General features: G+C 33.4%; 4 protein-coding genes across 11 annotated transcripts; 2 read left to right on the top strand and 2 right to left on the bottom strand.

Annotated features, from left to right (window-relative positions):
• Positions 1 to 1361: 1361 nt before the first annotated feature.
• LOC137831797 (protein WVD2-like 1) lies at positions 1362 to 6133 on the top strand. Of its 8 annotated transcripts, none has more exons than XM_068639611.1 (7): positions 1362 to 1733; positions 3219 to 3693; positions 4433 to 4524; positions 4750 to 4840; positions 4944 to 5015; positions 5180 to 5290; positions 5553 to 6133. In XM_068639611.1, exons 2-7 carry the CDS (start codon positions 3223 to 3225, stop codon positions 5820 to 5822), a joined length of 1107 nt encoding a protein of 368 aa, XP_068495712.1. In that variant the 5' UTR covers positions 1362 to 1733; positions 3219 to 3222; the 3' UTR covers positions 5823 to 6133. The 8 variants fall into 8 exon arrangements, with proteins under 8 accessions (XP_068495712.1, XP_068495709.1, XP_068495716.1 ...); XM_068639608.1 differs by having other exon boundaries at positions 4747 to 4840; XM_068639615.1 differs by lacking the exon at positions 1362 to 1733 and adding an exon at positions 2071 to 2222.
• A 272-nt stretch (positions 6134 to 6405) lies between these two features.
• On the top strand, positions 6406 to 10371 carry LOC137831796 (uncharacterized). The gene is made up of 8 exons (XM_068639607.1): positions 6406 to 6940; positions 7014 to 7283; positions 7744 to 7870; positions 8035 to 8096; positions 8233 to 8460; positions 8745 to 8866; positions 9520 to 9658; positions 9801 to 10371. The coding sequence occupies exons 1-8, from the start codon at positions 6617 to 6619 to the stop codon at positions 9960 to 9962; spliced, it is 1434 nt and encodes a 477-aa protein (XP_068495708.1). The 5' UTR covers positions 6406 to 6616; the 3' UTR covers positions 9963 to 10371.
• A 124-nt stretch (positions 10372 to 10495) lies between these two features.
• On the bottom strand, positions 10496 to 13846 carry LOC137831795 (receptor-like protein kinase ANXUR1). The gene has a single exon (XM_068639606.1). It carries the CDS (start codon positions 13326 to 13328, stop codon positions 10740 to 10742), a length of 2589 nt encoding a protein of 862 aa, XP_068495707.1. The 5' UTR covers positions 13329 to 13846; the 3' UTR covers positions 10496 to 10739.
• A 3831-nt stretch (positions 13847 to 17677) lies between these two features.
• Positions 17678 to 19659, bottom strand: LOC137833110 (uncharacterized). Its single transcript, XM_068641482.1, has 2 exons — positions 18942 to 19659; positions 17678 to 18144 (listed from the first exon to the last, which is right to left on the bottom strand). The coding sequence occupies exons 1-2, from the start codon at positions 19393 to 19395 to the stop codon at positions 18065 to 18067; spliced, it is 534 nt and encodes a 177-aa protein (XP_068497583.1). The 5' UTR covers positions 19396 to 19659; the 3' UTR covers positions 17678 to 18064.
• Between the last annotated feature and the right edge of the window lie 1646 nt (positions 19660 to 21305).

Below are 21305 nucleotides of genomic sequence, written 5' to 3'. Positions count from 1 at the left end.
TCACTCCTAATAACAAACTTTTTTTTTTATAATTTTTATATTTGTAATAAATGATTATTGTAATTTTAATGTAAAGGTTGGTGTCATTAATATTTTTTAAAAAAAATTCCCCATTTCTACCACAGTATATGTTTTAGCCACCGTAGCAGGTATACAAATTTTTGCATGCATTAATGTTATCTAATTCTCCACGCAATTTGAATTAAAACTAGTTCAGAGGGTAGTCCATAATTGATTAAATTCTTCACCACCTTCTATTTCAACTTTCCCCATGGTAGATAATTTGGTGAGTTAATTTATATAAGCAAGTACAGTGAATTCTTCACAATTGATTATTTTCTCTACCACCTTCTATTTCAACTTTCACACTAATATCAAGTATTTCTCTCTTCTCATAAATACCTCCATGAAACCTTTATTGAATTTGGTTACTTATGAATAAGATTTGTGAAATTTGATACACGGTACAACTATAGAAGCCTATAATATATGTTTTGATTTTACAAAGGACACTTATAGTTAGAGTCATTAAAAACTATGAAATGAAAATAAATTCATTGAATAAAATAGAAAGCTACAAAACATTATCATTGTTGGAAATATAAGTTTATTATTAATCACTCTATTTAAGATATTATCTTATTTACTCTATTTAAGAAATTATCTTATTTGATATCTATGAAGCTCAGACACTTCTCTTAACTGGTATCGGTACCGGATACTCATATCAGATACTGACACTCGTATGACAATTGTAGGACACCGTATCAGTGAAGTGTCAAATTCAAAAAGTATTTGTTGAATTTCTGACAATTCTAGTATGGTTTTAACACAATTTTAAAAAGAAAAAATACATTAATTTTCTAAAAAATCAAACTTTTTGTATAAATTTTTATTATAATTATAAAAATAAGAAAAAAATCCTTATGAACCAGTCATGAAAAACATTTTTATGAATCTGGAACATACTTGTTTACATAAATCTTTATTATCAATCTATATAACTCATAATTATATAATATATAGATTTGTGTCTCTGTGTCCTACATTTTAAATATTATACATATCTTTGTATTCGTGTTCGTATCAGTGTCCCGGTCAATGTTTGCGCTATTTTGTCACAAATTTATTTTTTAAACCCTAAATATATTAAGAGAAATATAATATATATATTCTTGCTATTGACACATGAAATTGATGAGGTACTTAGTTTGGTGGGATAGTCCTTAATAATGAGTAATGTGATATTTATGGGGTCATAGAGGTTGGGAGATCCCACCACACAGGACCCTACACGTGTCCAGTGTTGTCCTTTGTGTGTCTCTCGTTTTCTGCATCTTATTATGGATTGGATTGAAAAATGGGTGAGGAGGGTTGTTTTCCATTTGACTCCAACGTCACGCTCTTCAAATCTCACTGTCATTTTAACACCGTCCCAAACGGTGAAAAAATAATAAATGCAAATTAAATTATAAAACAAAAAAAAAAACACACACACACGAGAATGCAGTGGCTATATATAACCAAGGAAGGAACACTAATAATCGAAAAAGAAAACACCTCCCTAAAGAAAAGGAGGAATAATCAAACATAAATTTTGGATTTCGCAGGTAGCAACCCACAGAGGACAAAACAAAGAAGAGAAAGAAGAAGAGGAGACACAAAAGAAAAGGGACCTTGAGTCTCGAGATCTTGTCAGATCGGAACGCAACTGCAACGGCCACCAGATTCTGGTTTTTATTTCTTTCACACCTTCTCTTTACCTCTGCAATGTGCCTTTCAACTTTTTTTCCCATTTCGGAGATCTATTTTGCTGTTATTTTCATGCTTATCTTATGTTCTTTTCCTGTTTTTGTTTGTTAATCGAAAGCAAAAACCTTTTTTCTCAATGGACTTTCTTGTTATTTCTTTTTCTATTTCCATTTAAGTAGTTTCTGTGCATATTTTTCTTCCTTGGACCACTTTGTATATTGTAATTGCGTTTTTGATTTATCTGGGCTCCGTTCAAATTTGCATGCGTGTTATTCCCGGAATCCTGCCTTCAAATTCCCCTGCTGCCGCTTTTCTACTGTTACAGGTCAAAACAAGTCGTCTTTTTTTTTCACAATAAAAAATAAAATTTAAAGGTTTTAGAGTAGTTGTTAAAATGACCAATTTGCATAATAAATAGTGTTCTCATACGAAGTGATTCTGCTAGAAAAGCAATTTTACTTTAAAGCAAGGTAGTTTTCTGCATCTTTTCTTTTTGCTGTGCTCGAGATTAATTCCATATTGGCCTCAGCTAGCTTGGGCCACAAGATGCTTTCAGGGTCTCCTGTGTCTTTTCAAGCTTACCTGGAATAAATCACCATTTTACCTGTATTCTAGCGAATTGTGCTTCCTCTTGAATTTTCTGTACTGAATATTCAGAAAGTCAATAGCTAAAATTTAATTTACTTTTTTTTTTATATTGGAATTTATTTCATATCCTTACCTCCATCCTATGTATTTTTACCTTTTTGTTTTCCAGTTGAAATATCTCTGTTCCCTTTTTGCTTTTTTAGATCTGTTGTTTTGTAGTTTTATGTTTGTATCTTTCTTTCTTTCTTTTTCCATTGCCATCTTTCTAGCTTTGGTGTGGCAAATATTAGGTAACTAGTTCTGGCACTGTAGATATTCAGGTATAGGTGTGCGTGGGTGTGGTCGCGCATATGGGGTGTATACTAAGTAAGAACATGAGAGCGAGAGGTGCCAAGAGCTAATCTTGATCATTTGGTATTGCATGTTGAGTTAAGATATTTAATCAGGATGGAATGATCGAGATTAGCATCTCTCACACCATCTCCTAGTATGCTCTCTGTATATCCAAGACTTACTCCTGAAATAAGTACACCCCCTTGAAAAACAATTGATTTGTTATAGGATGGAAAAAAGTAGACATATAGTTCTTCTTGACCCTTGAGATTTGGCATATGTAGAGATGCTTCTCTTCCATGCCTCATGTTCTTTTCTTCATATGTTTGCTTTTGCACCCAGTAATGTCTACCATGTTTTAGGCCAATAGAAGAGATCTGCTCCTGTTGTTTCAGAATGTTTATTAACCAATCTTAATATATTATTGTTCTCGTAGACAATTAAATTTCTTCTTTTGCTTGTCAAAGGCATGTATGTTCTTTGTCAATATCTCAGCCACCTGTTCAAATTGTTTTGTTACTTACGCTTCATCTTATACCATGCAGCATAATGGGAAGGGAAGTTACTGGCTTACAGATTATGGACAAGAAGCCAAACGGTGTCATAGCAACTTCAAATGGTAGTTTAAGTGATAGAATGCGTGTTTCTCCCAAAATTGCGGCAATGGTTCAAGCAATGGATCATGATATAAAGGAATCTACGGAAGCTAATTCTTTTGAGAAACATCACGATAGGAAAGATGTTTCAAGTGGCAAAAGCACAAAATTAAATGTTGTCTTGCCAGAAGAGAAGAAAAGTGAGAAGTCTGAAATACAGAAGATGGATGACAATAAAGAATTAAGTTCACCTGTTGTGGAGAAAGAGCTTCCAAGCCCCTCTACCCCGCAACCATCTGATCAGGTAACTGAAAAGCATGTCACCCATGCACTGGCTGCCAATACCGAAGCTGCTGCAACTGGACTGAACATGTCTCCTAAAGCTAATAATATTCATTCCCCTAATTCCTCTAAGAATTCACAGGTACTGTTTCATCTTATTTTGAAATTTGAAGCTTGAGTGGCTGGAATTCTTATATGTGAGTGCTAAGTAGTATATGAAATGGTCCTAATTGTGCATGATTATGTTGGACTGTTTCCACTAACAGGAGGAAATGATGAAGTGTAAGTTTTAGAGAGTAGCAGAACTAGGTTCTGTTTTATGTTTTTAATGCATGTTTATTTGCGTGTTGTATTGTGAACAAAAAATTGTCTCCCCTGCTGTGAGACTGACACATTTAAATACGTAGTTATGCTGTGAGACTCCTTATAAAACACAATTTAGATAGTTCATCAGCCATGATTTAAATAATTAGACTGACACATACCTGCTAACTGCTGAAGAAAGAATTGAGAGATTACACTTGATGGGTTGCACTGGGTCAATTTTAAATGCAGTTGTCGTATAAAAAATGTTGCTGGGAAACTCATCCATAACTAATAAATACTACCAACTTCAATTCATATTGAATTTCTTAAAAGTTCTTGAACCTATGACTTGGTAAGACTGGCTACCAAAACCAGTAAGAAATATTTTGTTTGGGCATTTTACTCATTTGCTAGAAATTCTATGAAGGAATCAACCTTAAATCCTTAACCTGCGTGCCTATAGGTCTTGCAGGGATGCTTTGCTATTGCATTTATTGCTATTTATGTGTGATATAATGTTGAGTGTGTTTAATGAGATTACTGATGTGCCAGATCTCTTCCATTTTCCTTTTCAGCCAAACTCACCTTTTTCGCCAAGGAAGTCCTCCTTGCATTATGATGATAAGAAGCACCTCGATGATGAAGATAATTGTTCTGTTACTTCCTCGTATCCTCAATAACATTTTGATTGTTAATTCTGAACAAATCATTTTTTATGTATATTGAAAAAGAAAATTAGAATCTTACATACTGAGTACTACTAAATATCAAACAGATCCTTTATGAAATTTTAGTAAATCCTAATTTGGAACCCCCAAATAGAGCTACGTTTACCTATATTTAAATATAATACAACACTTATTTTTATTTTTTCTTTAACCATAACTAGTAGCGCTGCATCTGCACGCACTTCCAAATGTAAGGTAACTGTTGGTTCAGCCCCTAATTTTAGATGCTCGGACCGTGCAGAGAAACGGAGAGAGGTATTGTTTTACTGAACATCTATTTCAGATGTATATTCTGTAGTTGTTTGTATTCCTGGTTGGCTATTTTAGTTCTTATCTCCACTTTGATTTATCTTTCCAGTTTTATATGAAGTTAGAGGAGAAGCATCGAGCTCTTGAAGAAGAAAAATGCCAGTACGAGGCAAGGAAAAAGGTATTGATCTTTTAAACCTTTTGCTTTTCTTTGTCTAACCTTATGCTGATAACATCGGATCACTTCAGCCAAATCCTAGCCTAGTTTCAAGTTCATGTACTCGTATAACTGTGTTTTGAGTTGGTTAAATAACTTTGCTGTTTATCTAATAATAACCTGTACAGGAAGAGGATGATGCTGCCATTAAACAGTTGAGAAAGAACCTGGTCATTAAGGCAAAACCAGTACCAAGCTTCTACTATGAAGGGCCACCCCCCAAGACTGAACTCAAGAAGGTACACTTTTCTTTTCCCTGTCTTTTTCAAGTTTCAGGATGAATATGAATTGCCTTTTAAGAATTTTGGAATTTGCATGAATAGACCAAAGGAATAATGCAATAGTAATGCTAATTTGACAGTAAGATACACCTATGGCTAGGTACTGTTTATGAAATTCCTCACAGCACTTGCTTGTCATGATCATGTCATTTTATGTTTCCAAATTTTGCTAATGGCTAGCAGATAGAAAAACTTCTCATTCCCTTTCCTTTGATGGCAGCTCCCACTGACCCGCCCCAAATCACCAAAACTCTCCAGGAGAAAGAGCTGTGGTGATGATGCCAATGTATCTGCACACGTTTGTACTCAAGGACGGCGCAGTATCGACAATAACACGAAACATTATGTCACTCACAAAACTAAGGACCACGTCACTGGACGGAAGAGCAACGGCACTACCAAAACCAAAGAACGACCAAAACTGGATAAAGAAACAGCTTCTTCTAAAATCACAGAAAAGACAAATGCGGACATATCGGTCCAATCATGAGCTTCCCAAGATTTTACTGACCTCCAGCTGAGAGGAAAATAGCCTTCATTTTCCTTTGTCACACCATATGGGATGATACTCTGCAGAAAAGATGGCCTAATTTTCTTTTCATCGGGACTGACATTTTTATGTGCTTTGTTTTTTTACTTTTAAGTGTATATGTTTTGTAAGTTATATCGCCACACATTGTTTCATATATAAATAGTTATTGATGTAAGATGTCTGTAAGAAATTTCATATTCCTCAGATTGCACCAGACTTGGTAAGGGAATTTTTATGAAATATATTCCTTTTTTGTAGGATCTTATAAATTTACTTATCACTGCTAAATCCTGTTTCTTAAGAGTCTTTTTGGATTTTTGACTATGGTATTGGTAGTAACAGGAGAATACACACATCTTGATCCCGAGATACTTGTTAAAATAGCATTGTATATTTATGCGATTTGATCATTTTAAAAATAAGTGCACACAAACTGATCTACCTCTTCACAAGAAATTTACAACACTTAGTAAAATTCTCATTCGAAATGAAAATGAACAAAATAAATAATATTTAAGGAGAAACTCTCATGATTTTGTTTTTGGGTCAAAATTATGGATGATTAGGATTGTTGCCATAGATGGGTGACTGTGTTTCGGAATGGAAGAAAGATGAAAACACGTTAAGTTAACGCAAGAAGAGAATGATATATATTTGAATATTTCAAAATAAAAATGAGTGATTTTTTTTTTCAAATTTAAACGTTATCCAAAATGCACGGAGGCTTGGTGTTAGGTTAGGTCCTTGGAAGCATGGTTTGCATGATGAGTGCAGTGAAGAGCTTGAATGTACTACCCCTTACCCCGTGGCGGCCCTCCACACGTGTGTGTGGTTGCAGCGGTAGCACGGTGGCCATGGAAGGGCAAAAACGTCCTTCCTCCAAAACCCGCAGGAAATCGTCGTACGGAACTTCTAGAAGGTCTGTTCTGAAGAAATCCTTCAGTCAAGAACAAGTCACTTTCACCACTCCTCTCTCCGACGACCCCCTCGTTGGCATCATCGGCGGTGGCATCTCCGGCCTTATCTGCGCGCTTTTCCTCGAGGCACGCGGCGTTCGCTCCACCGTGTTCGATACTGTCAGTCTCTTCTCCCCTTAATCCTAATTCACTTCACCATTGGTTAGGCCAAAGCTAAAGAACTTTGTTTTAGGGTATTCACGGTCTTGGAGGAAGATTGGGAACCAGAGTCGTCGATCCTAATCCGTTAAAATTCGATCATGCGGCTCAATTCTTTACCGTGAATGATTCTCGCTTTGCTGAACTCGTCGACGGTTGGATGGAGAGGGGCTTGGTGCGCGAGTGGCATGGTACCGTCGGAGAGCTTCATAATGGTGGTGGATTTGTTCCGTTTGTACCCTCTCCTCGGAGATACGTAGCCACCAATGGAATGCGCTTCCTTGCTGATTCTATACTGTCTCAGGTTCATTGCATTACTCCTTATATATCATAGATTAAAACTTTAAACAAGAGAAGAAAATATGAAGTTAAAATTAGTTAGGTTTTTCTTAAAAGTTAAAATTATCTCATGCAAGTTATTATTTTCATTAGTTTGATCAGAGTTTTCATAAGTTAATTTAAAAGAAGTTTTAACATGCAGAAAAAATTAAAACTTTTTTTAGATAAACTTGCCACTAAACACTTCTAAGAACAGAAAATAGGAAACAGAAGTTAGACATGTTTTTTTCACAAGTTAATGTCGATTTTTAGAGTAGTGAGATTTTTTAAAGAAATTTATGTATGAAGTTCATCTAAATAGACTTTACTTCATTTTGCATTCTATCTTTTTTCTGCCGACGTACTTATTTATCTAAAGAAGGCCTAAGTTAGTTATTCTTATTCCAGTTTTTTGCTTCTGTTACCACCTGCTGTGAATTGTGCAGACTCGCTTGGTTAATGTGGTGAGGCCATGCTGGATTAGTAAATTGGAGCCGTTCAATGGGATCTGGCACTTGAGTGAAAATGGCAAGCCTTGTGGCAAGTTCGATGCCATTGTTATTGCTCACAATGGTAACTTGATATTTCTATGCTGACCATAAATTTTTCTTAGCTATGCTTCCTTGCTTAACTGATTTTAGTATGGACTTAATTTGGTTATTGCTTTTCTAAAATTGTATAATTAACTGAAACTTCGTACAGTTTTTCTCTGCTCATTGTAACTATGTTTGTCAAAGGAAAATGTGCCAATCGCTTGCTTATGACATCAGGATTACCATTAATTGCAAAACAAATGAAGGTTGGTCCATGATATGCCCATTCAGTTCATTTGATTTGATAGACCAGTTCACTTTTCAGCTTCATTTACTGTTAAGGCGCTTTTTTATGCACCTCATGCTTCTTGTTTCTGTTGTATTGCCTAATTATGTGTTAAGAGGTTGGAGTTGAGTTCAATATGGGCCCTTCTAGCTGCTTTTGAGGACCCTCTCCCTTTTTCAAGTAGCACAGAAGTTCCTTTTGAAGGAGCTTTTGTGAGAGGAGTTGATTCAGTGTCATGGATGGCAAATAATACAAAGAAACTACTGATTTCCCAGAGTGGTGGTCCTCACTGTTGGACCTTTCTGAGCACTGCTGCTTATGGAAAACAGAATAAGGTTCCACAGGTAGGTGGTGGAAATTTCAAAATCACATACCAAGAATTAGGATTACAAGTTTTAGATTGGCTTTAGCTTACGTTCAGTATTGTTTATTTGTTTTGAGGATGGGGGATGGCGGAGGAATATTAAAGATGTATATCGTTCATTATCTTCCTACCTAAAATTACACTTGAAAGTTGAAAGGGATTTGATTATTTACATCCATTTTGTTGTCATGCATTCACTGGGATATCTTTATGAATAAGTATAGCCTGCATTAATTAGGGCTTTGCACCAACCTGTATTTTCAGGAAAACATCCCTTCTGCTACAGTGGCAAGGGTAAAGGCTGGAATGCTAGAGGGTGTTGAATCTGCCCTTGGATTATCAAAAGGGTCCCTTCCAGAACCTTCGTATACCAGGCTTCAACTATGGTAATGATCGTATCTTGGAAGTATTGTGTTGGTTAGTTTGAAATGTCATAGTCTTGGCCAAATTAGGAGGTTGGTCACTAGGATTTTTAAGATGTGCATTTTGCATGTGTCGTTTATGCATGAAGTAATTGGGTTAATAAGAAGAAAAAGGGAACAGTAGAAGAAAAAAGATGGGTTATAAAGTGGAAAGAATTAGCAGTTTACTTGAATCAGCTTACGTGATCAAGTTAAAAGAAAGGGCCGTGAATGATAAGGGATATTCTTGTTCTGGAGGATGAGGATGTAATATTAATGCCTATTTTTATTAGGGCAGAGCCTGCCATTTGGGAAGGGGTACAGAAAATTATGAACATTTGACCGTGATGTTAATATCTGATACAGTTGCTTGACAATAAAATTGTTAAAGTGATTGCTAAAAAATGATTTATTTTAAAGTAATTCTTATATAAACTTAATTTAATGTGTTTGTCTTCGTATTATTTTTTTTTAAATTCTCACTCTTCCTTGTTCTAAGCCACGGCTCAATCCTCGAGAAACTAGGTGGGATATAATATTTAATAATCTCCAAGTATCTAAAATATCATATCGGTTGCTCTTTGAAAATTGCATGTAAAATTAATTCATTGAAAATTATGTTATTCTGAGATTTGCAGGGGTGCAGCTCTTCCAACTAACACACCTGGAGTTCCTTGCATCTTTGATCCGTTTGGAAGGGCTGGGATATGTGGTGATTGGCTGCTAGGTTCTAATATAGAGGCAGCTGTCTTAAGTGGAATTGCTCTAGCGAACCAGGTATATACCACCTTCACTTTGACAAGTCAATTATTGTCATTTTCCTGCACATTTTTTAATGTTAATTCAATTTTACTCTACAGTGAAGTGCTTAGTTTTTTTTTTATTTCATTCGAAATTGGATTGGACCCTTTTTACGCAGATTGCAGACTATTTCCAAAGCCCCGGAACCAACTCTGAAGAGTTTGCTGTTGGTTTAAATAATGAATTTCAACCACTGGAAGGTCATGATATTGGACAATTCCCTGGTTTGGGGTCAGAAGAAAAGATGAATGAAGGCCAAGCATACGAACTTACCAAGTAGTCCACTGTGCTCATGAGGGTCTCTCTTCTGGTAACAGAAAATTCATTTCATATATCCATGCATAGGAATACCCCCGATAGCATGCCAGTTCTCACTGGAAGATAAGCTTGGAAATTTGATCTCTCCTTTGGAGGAAGAGGGTCCTGATCTCCTCAACAGCCACATGATGATATGAAACGACACAGAACTGTAATTTATGCATCTCTTCTGAAGAAAGAGATGCTGAAAATATTATTTTCATGAATAAAATTGTCCCTGAATGATTGTAAATCCCTTTTCTCATATCGGTGACATATTTTTTTCTTTTTAAATGCAGGTTTAAGAAAACCAGAATTTGAATAGTTGGAACTGTATTGAATGCAACTTTTGCCTTCAAATTAAGAACAGTACAGTTTACATTTCTACCAAACATCTCTTTCTATATTTTGCACAGGATTTTCTCACGCACTATTAATCAAGTCGAACTTGACACAAAAAAACAAAATAGTAATAAAAGGCTAGAAAAGGATAGGTGTGGTTTTGTACAATGCAAGTAAAGAATCAGAGTCTCAATTATATATGACAGGCAACAAGGAATTTGAGTGCTTGTCCATACAAACTGACAGACAGGGTATAAATTAATTAATGTTGATAAATATACGGGGAGGAAAGAGTAGAAATAAGAATCCCCACGAATACTTCAAAATAGCCGGTTTGGTTTGCTTGAATTCCATGAATGCTCGAAATTGTTTCCTCTATAGCAAAGCAAACATATGAATACCCGGATCATGCGGCTTTTCATCGTCCTTGCGGATTGACAAGTTGTGAGAAGATTTCATGCTGATTCTCTGTCGAATCGTTGCTAATGTCAACATCACTTCCGAGGCCCAAGTTTTTGTAGTGGCGTGCTACGTCGTTTTCTCCCAGGCTTATATCTTCTAACTCACTTTCTTTAGTAGGAGCAGAATGAGTTGAACCACCCGGACCATTAATATTTTCTTGCAGATTGAGAGCAAATTCAAGATTCCACAATAGATCATTCATGGAGGGACGATCAGCACCATGATCAGACAAACACTTCTCAGCCGAGTCTACAAACTTCTTCAAGCTTTCTTGATTGATTTTTCCCTTGAGACAAGGGTCAATCATGTCCTCTAGAGTTCCTTTTTTCTTGCAAATCAATGCCCATTCAGCAAGACTAACCTGATCTTTTGGAAGGTGAGGATTGAGAACAGGCCTGGCACACAGTGCTTCAAACAGAACAACCCCAAATGAGTAAACATCAGATTTTTCGGTCAACTGTTGCCTCCTGAAGTATTCAGGATCCAAGTAGCCAAAACTACCCTTCACTACAGTGCTAACATGACCATCATTGTTCATATTTGGACCAGTTTTTGACAAGCCAAAATCTGAAACCTTGGCATTCCAGTTTTCATCCAAGAGAATGTTTGTTGTTTTGACATCTCTATGAATGATGGTGTACTTTGCCCCAGTGTGAAGGTAGTGAAGCCCTTTTGCAGCTCCAATGCAAATCTCCAACCTTTGCTTCCATGATAGAGTAGAGATAGATTTGTTACCCTTGTAAAGATGCTCCCTCATGGTGCCAAGAGACATGTAGTCATAAACCAGGCACATCTCATCATTTTCCTCGCAGAAACCAATCAAGGACACCAAATGCTTGTGTCTCAGCTTGGAAAGCATCTCAATTTCCGTTTGGAATTCATTAACTCCTTGTTCTGACTGTGGGTTGGACCTCTTGATTGCCACCTTCACTCCATTATCAATGACACCCTTGTAAACCTTCCCAAATCCGCCAACCCCAATTACGTTGGACTCATCAAAACTCTTGGTTGCTTGCTTTATCTCTTGCAAGGAGAAATAGCGGCAAAGACCCTGAGACATGGCGGATAAGTTGGCACTGCTCTTTCCAGACTTGCTGGATTTGGTAGAGTTTGAGTTCGAATAGACGGGAAGCCAGCCAGTTTGAGACTCTGACCCTGGTTCTTTCTTCTTCTTGTTGTACACAGCAACACATAGTACAGCCATAAAAGCAAAACCAGCAGCACCTCCAGCAGCTCCACCGATAACAGAATGATGGATATATTTGTGGGTGAAAACACCAGCTTCCTCTTCCCGGTGCTCTTTGAGGAGCATGTCTGAAAGCAGAGGATTGGGAGCAGATAAGTCTGTCTCATTGAGCTTGAATATCTCCACTCCATTGAGTATGGCATCGTAGAACTCAGGCTTTGTGTCAGGGTCGGGGTGAAGTGCAAGCCAGAGCAAGTCATTAGTCTTTCCATCTTCGACATATATCACGTAGTCCTTATAAGTTGGCACTCCTATGCCTCCTGACCACCCAATCACATCGGCTTGCTCTTGTGCCGTTTGGTTGTTGACAAAGATTTTGAAGACAATCTCATTGATCTTGGAGTAGTAGTATTCACAGAAATGTAACCTTACAAGATACATGAAATTGGTATCAACACGGAAGCTCCAAGTGAGATTGTAGCCCATGTTGATATTTTTATCTCCCCCCATTGATCTAGATGTGGAGTAGACATCAAGAGGAGCAATATACTCTGCCATTCCCTGATAGTCGAATGTGACATTCTTCTCAGCTTTGTTGGTCACACCACTGGCTGACCCATAAAGGTAAGGTGTGTCATCATACCACATCCTTGTAAGTCCAGAGTCTTGGACTGGAGATATGAACTGCCCCCCAACATTTAGTCTAAACATGGTTTGCAAATTCGAGGTTGTCAGATCTATGGTTTGGCCATCATACCCTATCAATGTTGCAGAATCAAACAAATCGGGCATTTGGATAAGCTGAATGCCATTAACAAAAGCGAATGCACCCTTGTATTTATCAGAAGGTTTGAAAGTGAGAGTCAAGGTATCTGAATTCAAAGGAGCAAGGGAATACTCTCTGTCAATATAAGCTTGTGATAGAGCCTCACAAGTGACTGAGGCGCTGAAATTGGTGAGGAGGGTAACCCCATTTGCAGCCACGGAGAAATATGCGTCAGAGGGATCGAAACTGCCATAAAGAGAGGGGTAAAAGTGGAGCCTGAGCCAATAACGCTTGTCAGGTTTAACGGGGAATGTGTATGTTGACTCAGATGTGAAAATACGCGCTGACATGTATGGAATCTCAGACGTAAGAGAAGGGTCTTGGTAAGAGGCTTTGGATGTGATCGAACCACCTTCTGTCCCCAAAAACTTTTTATCAGGACTCCATTTTCTTGTATCACCATCTTCGGCACCTCCATCCAATCCACAACCCAAGATCAAAGACCCTGGCTCCTCATTCCATGCACCATGAATGTCATTCAACAAAACAAGGACACAAACAAGAAACAAGGGACCTTTTGAACGGAAACTCATCCCTGAAGAAGGGTAAAGAAAAAGAAAATCCAGAGGATAACACGTTTGGCAGTACAGGAAAAAGGTAGGTTATTAGATTACAAAGGTACGTATAACTTACTCCACAAGATGGATAATATTTTCCTGCGCCAAAAGGAAGAACTTGGCTTCTGGTTTTCTTTGTGCTAAGATGATGGGAAATTCTATCCAGTCAAATTAACGCATTCTGCATACCATCCTTGGAGATTCGAGCAACCAAAGACTCACCTGGTTGGAGGTGCCAAACCAGGCAAGAGGTTGGAGGAGGAGGAGGAGGAGGAGGAGGAGAAGAAGATGAAGTTTACTGATTTCTCTCTTTCTTGTCTTATGACGACTTGGTGACATTTTTTTCTTCCTTTTCATACTTGTGCATGGGAGGTGGGGAGCAAGAATCGTTATCGAATGAGCGTGTGGCTTGAATTTGAAACATACCATGACTCTAAGCTATATTTAGCATTCCATGTTATTGTTTTACCAACACTTTGATTTTCCATTTACTAACTCACTCATAATTCGCTTAATGCTTTAACATTGCTTCTCCTCGTATCCACACACCAATGTTTCTTCTCTTTGTCAGAAATTACAGCCCAAATAAATGTTTTGGAACTCACAAATGTGTAACTAAATTTGTTTTTAGTATTATATAGAAGACTAGAAATAATACTCGATGGAAAGGATAATTTATGAACCAAAAATATATATTGTAAAAGTAAAATAATTTACTAACACGTTTGTTAAAATATTTTTTTTTAAATACTTATGACCAAAAAATAAATATTTCTAAAGACTGTAATAGCGAATAGTTTTCTGTTAAAAAAGTTATTTCGTAGAAATTAGATTTATTTTAGACAAATAATATATTTTAAATTATAGATTATGAATTGTAGAATTTGAAGATATAGGAAAATTCAAAAAATATTTTTCAAATTCTATAATTTAGAATATAACTTCATTAAGAATAATAAGAAGGAAGTATTGAGGTGGAGAAGAAAAAAAATCTAATTGCTGAAGTTTGTTCACAACAACTTTCTCAATGACATTTTACACAAATGGAAGAGTTAGGATCTTATTATCCAAATCTCCTTTAATTCACTCTTGAATCATATAATTTTGTATCAATATAGTTTTTTGTGGTTCATTTTTATAAAAAAAATGATATATTCAGGAAAATCAAGAAAGGTCTTTAAAAGGAGAATTTAGCAGGAATGAGCCTTAACTTCCATCGAGCTAACCTAAGAAAGAAACAGCAAAGAGATCTTATAAGAAGCATCATTATAACATGTCAAACTACAAAAATGGAAGAAGAAAAATAACTTAAGATCTAATTAATCAAAAGTTGAAGACGATTTCTTCTTGCACCTCCGTGCTTTCTTTCTGTACATTCATAGAAGATGTGAAATGACAAGTTTATTTTTTTCTTCGTCTTTTTTATTGACACATATCTTTTTTTTCTTCTGAATTTTAAAATTCTAAACTCTAGGATTTATAATACAAAATTTTGAAAGATATTTTTAACCCAAAAATACATTTTAAACCCTAAATTTATAAAATAATATTCAACTTAATTTATATAATAATTAATTATTTTTTACTTTTTAAAATTAATTTTTATTTCATTATTTTCTCGTAGGGTTTATTATCATCCCCACCTTTACACCATCACCGTTGCAGAAGAAAAAGAAGAGAAGGAAAATACTGCATAAGAACAAAACAATTTTGTTCCAAAAAATTATGTTTGGAAAACACATTTTGGAAGATATTATATATGTTTAAAAAAAATTGTTCCATAAATCCTGTTTTGAAAAGTTTGTTTCAAAATATATTTCATATATTCCAAAAAATTTATTCTAAAAATCTTATCTTGTTTCAAAAAATATGTTTGGAAATGTGTTCCATAAATTTTAGAAACTGTGTTTTGGAAAAAAACGGATAATCTGAAAATCATTTTAAAGAAGAGTAAAATTGTAATTTTGAAATTTGTGGGGTGCAGATTCAAAAATGGGAGTCAGGAAGTAAAAGTCTTTTAGGTTTATATTTGACATATTAGCAACCTTAATTATGATTATACTGATAAAGAAAGTATAAAAAACCTACAGCATTAAAAAATATTATATTAATTGGGATATTAAAAATTATTCTTAACATAAACTAGGAATATTTATGTACTCCATTGTTGATTGTATTACCCTATTTTGACATAGCGGCAACATAACTTTATTTTGAATGAGTTATAATTTTGTTATTTTCTAGGTTGAATAAGAACAATAAAACAATAATCAAAGAAAATAAAGAAGGAGGAGTTTAAAAGTAAATATTATAAAATTTAAATACCTGTAATTAATTATATACTTTTGTGTATTCATTAATAGTATTTAACTTCAATCTAAGATGGCTAACTTTTATCAAATTTTGATTGTGTTGATTAAGTTGTTCCTCACGTAAATCGGGATCCAAGATCTCTTAATAGTAATGTTACTTTCTAATTTGTTAAGATTTCACATGATCAATGAATGAGATGCAAAGGACACTTCATTATAAAGTTAATTTCTATTTCTATTTTATTTTATTTTAAAAAATCTATTTTATTTGAGTAATGGTGTGTTACAAATGTTTATCTCTACTATAATAACATGGTTGGTAAAAAACAAAACTCTTCCAAATAAATTAACTATTTGAAATGGCAAAGTGACCTCTTATTACACTATAATAAAATTATTATTTAGAAAATAATAATAATTAATTATTATATTAACTAAATTAGATATTATTTTATAAACTAAAAAAATATTAGTATATAAAGTACTTTTCATTATTAACAAAAATTTATAAACTAATTTGTAAAGTGATATCTAGTTAGCTACCAATTATTTTAAATTTTAAAATTGATAGTTAAAATATTGATAGATAATTACTATAAAAAAATTATTAAATAACAATTAAAGAAAAATAAAATTAGTCATTATATTAACTAAATTAGATATTATTTTAAAAACTAAAAAATTATTAGTATCTAAATTGGTTTATATTATTAATAAAAGTTTATAATTTCTAAATTTTTATTAATTATAAAATCTATATTACATACCAATAATTTTTTTAATGTATTAAATAGTTTCTAATTTAGTCAATATAATAACTAAATATTTTAGTCTTTAGAAACTAGTTTATAAATTTTTATTGGTAATAAAAATTACTTTAAATACTAATAATTTTATAATTTATTAAATAATATATAATTTAGTTAATATAATAATTAATTACTTTTTATTTATAAAATTAGGCTCTATTTTATTGTAGAGTTAAACGAATGTAACTTACATTAAGTTTAGTATTTTTTTATATTTATACTACTAAATAAATTTTTAAAACATATGAATAACCAAAATAAATAAAATTTATAAAACTTATGTAAATTAAAAATTAATTGTTACTTAGATAATATATTTATTTAAAATATAGTAAATGATCGTATTGTGAGAAAGCTTAAACGATTAATTGACGCAATTATATCATATATGTATGTATAAATATTTTGCTTTAATTTTTAATTTTGTTGCATTATTAAAATTTAGTTTTAGCAATATTCTCCCAAATACACGTTTAAGAGAATTTTCATTTGTAGAAAAAGGTTTTGTTGACACCTATGAAGCTCAGACATTTCTCTTAAATCGGATACCAAAACTCGTATGATACGTATCCGTGAAGTGTTTAATTCAAAAAATATTTGTTGAATTTTTGACAATTCTAGCACGATTTTAACACAATTTTAAAAAAGAAAAATACATTAATTTTTTAAAACTCAAACTTATTGCATGAATTTTTATTATGATTATAAAAATAAGAAACAAATCTTTTTAAACCAGTAATAAAAAACATATTTTTGTTCCAAAAAAATATCTGCAACATACTTGTGTACATAAACCTTTGTTGTCAATTTATATAATTCCTAATTATGCAATATATAGATCGGTATCCTCGTGTCCTACATTTTAGAAATTATACGTATTTCTGTATCGTATCCGTGTCCGTATCGTATCAATATCCGTGTTAGTGTCTATGCTACATTGACACTCTTCTAACAAATAAAAAAATTGTTATTTTGACGTGAAAATATATGTGACATAGTGTAACTTTAAAATTAATCAATTTTAATAAAAAAATATTTTTCTCTCGTGCTATAATTTGGTGAAATTTCTCAACACTAAATTGAGTTTTATGTTGTAATAGCTAGCTCATGTTTCAAAAGTTGTTGCATGCGTAGAGTAAAATTAGAAGAATAATTGTATGGTATTTTGTGACATTCACTGAAACATTCGAATGAAACACGAATCTTAGATGCAAATACATTTCATTTGTAACATACGATGTAGTATTTACCAGTGGCTCAAAATTGTACAAGTGAATGGACCTCGGAGAGACATTTCCACATATGAAAACATATGTATAAAAACGTAAAAAAAGGGGTATTTGATTTAGACCAACCAATTTGAGCCAAGCATTGTGTGAGTATGTTTAGCTCCCAAAAAAACCCCACAGAAAGCAGCACAGTTTTGTTTTGTTTTTTCCTTTTCTTCCAACTGTGCAGAAACCAAAATAGAACGATACTTGTCAACTTTATTCAGATTTCAGATTCTGTTTATTGCCTTCTTGCTCTCTTTCTTTGTGCATATCTATAGAACATATCTTTCTCTGTACAAGACATCATTTTCTTCCACTCTTCAATGAGACTGCATTACAGAACAAGCTACAGCCTGAGCCCAATGCCTCAACTTCGTCTTTACATGTTCAGGGTCGTCTCCTGCATACCACTTCTCATCAACAACCATAACTTTTAACCATTCATCATGCCGCAAATATAATATGTGAATAAAAAATTCAAACAAATATTATATATCCACTTTTTATTCTATAGATGACTGTAATATCATCTTAAAACTTAAAACTACATTTTAAACTTAAAACAACTTTATAAAGAAAAATGATAGGTTGACAATGTGATAGGTTTAGAAATAAATATATATAGTAAATGGTAAATTTGTAATTAAATGATATAAAAAAATATTAAAATAATAGTATTGAGAGTTGTAATGTGGTTGTATAAAAAATTGAGATTGTTCATATATCATTGTCCATTTACAAAATCGATAAGATGTTTTCACCTATTTAAATATTGTGAATTAGTCATTTGACATACATGCACACTTTTGTAAAGAGAACATGTATTATTATGAAGTGTATTAAGAAGTGGACTTTAAGCCTAATTTAATCTATAAACATGAGGTGAGTACATGAGGTGAGTTTTGCACCCTCTTATATATTATGAAATCTCATCATCTCTAGTCGATGTGAAATTTCAACACACGCTCGAACGTGAGATAATATATTATGGATGGTCCGATAACGGTGCGATAGCGGATGACCTGATACGTCCAACAAACATTCCATAGGATATGTTTTTTAAATGACTCTGATACCATATTAAGAATTGAACTCATAGAATGAGGTTTGCACCCTTTATATACTATGAAATCTCTTAATCTTAGTCGATTTGGGATCTCCAATAAAGTAAAATTTGAAAGAAAATGAAAAACTGACCTGGGCTACAAATCTTCCAAGAATCATCAAGTGATGGCTGTGGTGGAGCGTTGATGAGGCTGCCAAAGGAAGAGGCGGCACGGCTGTGAGGGGTGGAGACCGGTGAAAGCTGGCGGTTGACGGCGAAGTAGAGGTCTAGAGCAGGCAATGTGTCGCACAATGTCTGGCCGTCTTCCTCCTTGAAACCGAACCCTAATTCTATGCAGCCTTTAAGCTCGTGAAGGTCATCGTCGGTGACGTCATCGCAGTGGTGAAAACTGTTCCTCCTCGTCCTCGTCCTCCCCTCTTGCTTCCTCTTTCTCTCCCACGCTATTTCTCGCGGCATCTCAACCATCGATAACTGCTTCGACAAAAAACGCTTCCTCTTCTTCAACGCCTCTCCTGCAAACGCAACATGCTGCTGCAACTTCGTTTCTACCTCCTGAAACCCCACTCGCTGCTCCACTTCTCCCATTTATACCTCACCGATTCAATGTATATTTATTTACACCTATTGACGCATGAACAATGTATCTATATATCTATCTCTCTCTATATATTAGGCAAAAGGGTCGTTTGTTTATACGTCGAAGAAGAAGAATTGATGAGTGTGTACGGATAGATGAATGTGTGGGTAGTGGTGGTCGACGGCGGAGGCAACCTTGAAAGAAGGTGGCTGCCCTCGCCGTGAAGGGTTGATTGGTGTGTGATGATAAAATAATTACTAGAGTTAATTAATGGTGAAAGTGGAAAATGAAGGGAGCTAAATAACAATAACAAGAGATTATTAAAGGGGGTTTTAATTTGGTAGTTGGTGGTTGACCACCCGTTTCTAACTGTCAGCAACGGTTAACTATAGAATACGATAACACAAATCAGAATGTGCTTTACTTTAACCCTTCCCAAATTTATGAGGCTCTTGCTTCATTCCACTAATAGCATTGCATTTATGTACATAATTCTTAATTAGATTATGAGTTAATTTTTAATGATAAAATCAAATACACTCTGTCACTGTTTCTTAATCTTTCAAAAACAAAATGTAGTCAGAAAATATTTGTAGTGAGAACTTTAAAATTATATTTAATTAGCTCTATATAGTTTTTTTTTTTCAAATTTTTGAATATTTACTTCTAATACCCCCTTCTTGTGTTTCGTGACTTTTTTTTATTATGGTTTTCTTTCTTCATTTAAAACTACACTAGAAAAACAAATCTTACGCACATTTTCTTTAATTTTTAAATAATGGTTTTAGTACATCACAACATTAATTTTATTATTTTAATTGCTTCAAATGTATGTTGAAAATACATGTATTTTTTTTATAGATTGTAGACTATCATCTTTAGTACTATTATGATACAATTTAATCATTTCTAGTTTTTTTTTTATCAAAATAAATAATATTAAATTTTAATAAATAAACAATTTTATCTGGAGTATGATTAGGACAGAAGATAGTTTACTGCAATGAACCTTTTCATAATATCAATTATCTAGTGATGTACATATTTTGAATAAGTGATGTAAGACAAATCAAGTGACAAAAAACTTAAGAATTAAAGCAAGAAGTGTAATAATATAGGCATATTCTCTTACATAAGTAGAGTTTAATACATATTTTTAAATTAAATGCTAACATAATAATATATCTATCTTCCAATTAAAGAATTATGCATATGTATGCCGAAAATGGTTATATCAGTACTAGAACGTCATTGGAGAAAAAAAACTTGTACTGCAACAATTATAATTAGTTTAACGTATAGAATATTAGCCTTAAACTGCCTAACTTTTATGTAAAAAAGTTCTACCAAGAAAATTATTAAAATAGAAACTAAAACTATTAGTCAGACTAAATGAAATATTATTTTAAAAATTAAAAAAAAAATATTTAAAGTAATTTTTATTATTAATAAACATTTTAAATTTTATAATCTAATTTAGATGTAAATAATTTTGTAGTCTCTAAAATAATATCTAATTTAAATAATATGATGATTAATTTTTTTTATTTTTAAAATTATTTTGTTTAGTGGTTAGAGTTGATTCTTTGTGTTTCAAATAACTAATCTTTAGTATATAGCTAGGAGTGGAATAATATGGGTAAAAAACTCAAGTGTCTATGTATGCTTTTTTTTTATCTCAAAAGAAGATAAGGTGGGTAACCAAAAATTTGTATACTTGTATATGTTAAAATTAACATTGAGAGTACTTGTGTAATATTTTATTATAGTGGAACATTTTAAAACTTTATTAAAAAAGAATTAGACAAATGTCCAATTGAGCGAACCAATATAAAAGAAGTTTCACTTATATTTTTCATTACACGTTTCTATTATTTTCTTACATATAAAAAAGCTATAAAAACTTTATTTAACCAAT

The sequence above is a fragment of the Phaseolus vulgaris genome, chromosome 6 (assembly GCF_000499845.2).
Source record: "Phaseolus vulgaris cultivar G19833 chromosome 6, P. vulgaris v2.0, whole genome shotgun sequence".
Classification (NCBI taxonomy): domain Eukaryota; kingdom Viridiplantae; phylum Streptophyta; class Magnoliopsida; order Fabales; family Fabaceae; genus Phaseolus; species Phaseolus vulgaris.
Note: the sequence above shows the minus strand (reverse complement) of the source record. Positions and strands in the feature narration are given on the sequence as shown.

Excerpts from the sequence above, each read along its gene's own strand:
- LOC137831797 (XM_068639608.1), top strand. The coding sequence starts at position 3,223 with ATGGGAAGGGAAGTTACTGGCTTACAGATTATGGACAAGAAGCCAAAC. Across the intron at positions 4,841-4,943 it reads GTGCAGAGAAACGGAGAGAG|TTTTATATGAAGTTAGAGGA; the intron begins GTATTGTTTTAC and ends TTATCTTTCCAG. Across the intron at positions 5,016-5,179 it reads AGTACGAGGCAAGGAAAAAG|GAAGAGGATGATGCTGCCAT; the intron begins GTATTGATCTTT and ends TAACCTGTACAG.
- LOC137831796 (XM_068639607.1), top strand. The coding sequence starts at position 6,617 with ATGGTTTGCATGATGAGTGCAGTGAAGAGCTTGAATGTACTACCCCTT. Across the intron at positions 7,871-8,034 it reads CATTGTTATTGCTCACAATG|GAAAATGTGCCAATCGCTTG; the intron begins GTAACTTGATAT and ends TGTTTGTCAAAG. Across the intron at positions 9,659-9,800 it reads GAATTGCTCTAGCGAACCAG|ATTGCAGACTATTTCCAAAG; the intron begins GTATATACCACC and ends CTTTTTACGCAG.
- LOC137831795 (XM_068639606.1), bottom strand. The coding sequence starts at position 13,328 with ATGAGTTTCCGTTCAAAAGGTCCCTTGTTTCTTGTTTGTGTCCTTGTT.
- LOC137833110 (XM_068641482.1), bottom strand. The coding sequence starts at position 19,395 with ATGGGAGAAGTGGAGCAGCGAGTGGGGTTTCAGGAGGTAGAAACGAAG. Across the intron at positions 18,145-18,941 it reads TTGGAAGATTTGTAGCCCAG|GAGACGACCCTGAACATGTA; the intron begins GTCAGTTTTTCA and ends AGTGGTATGCAG.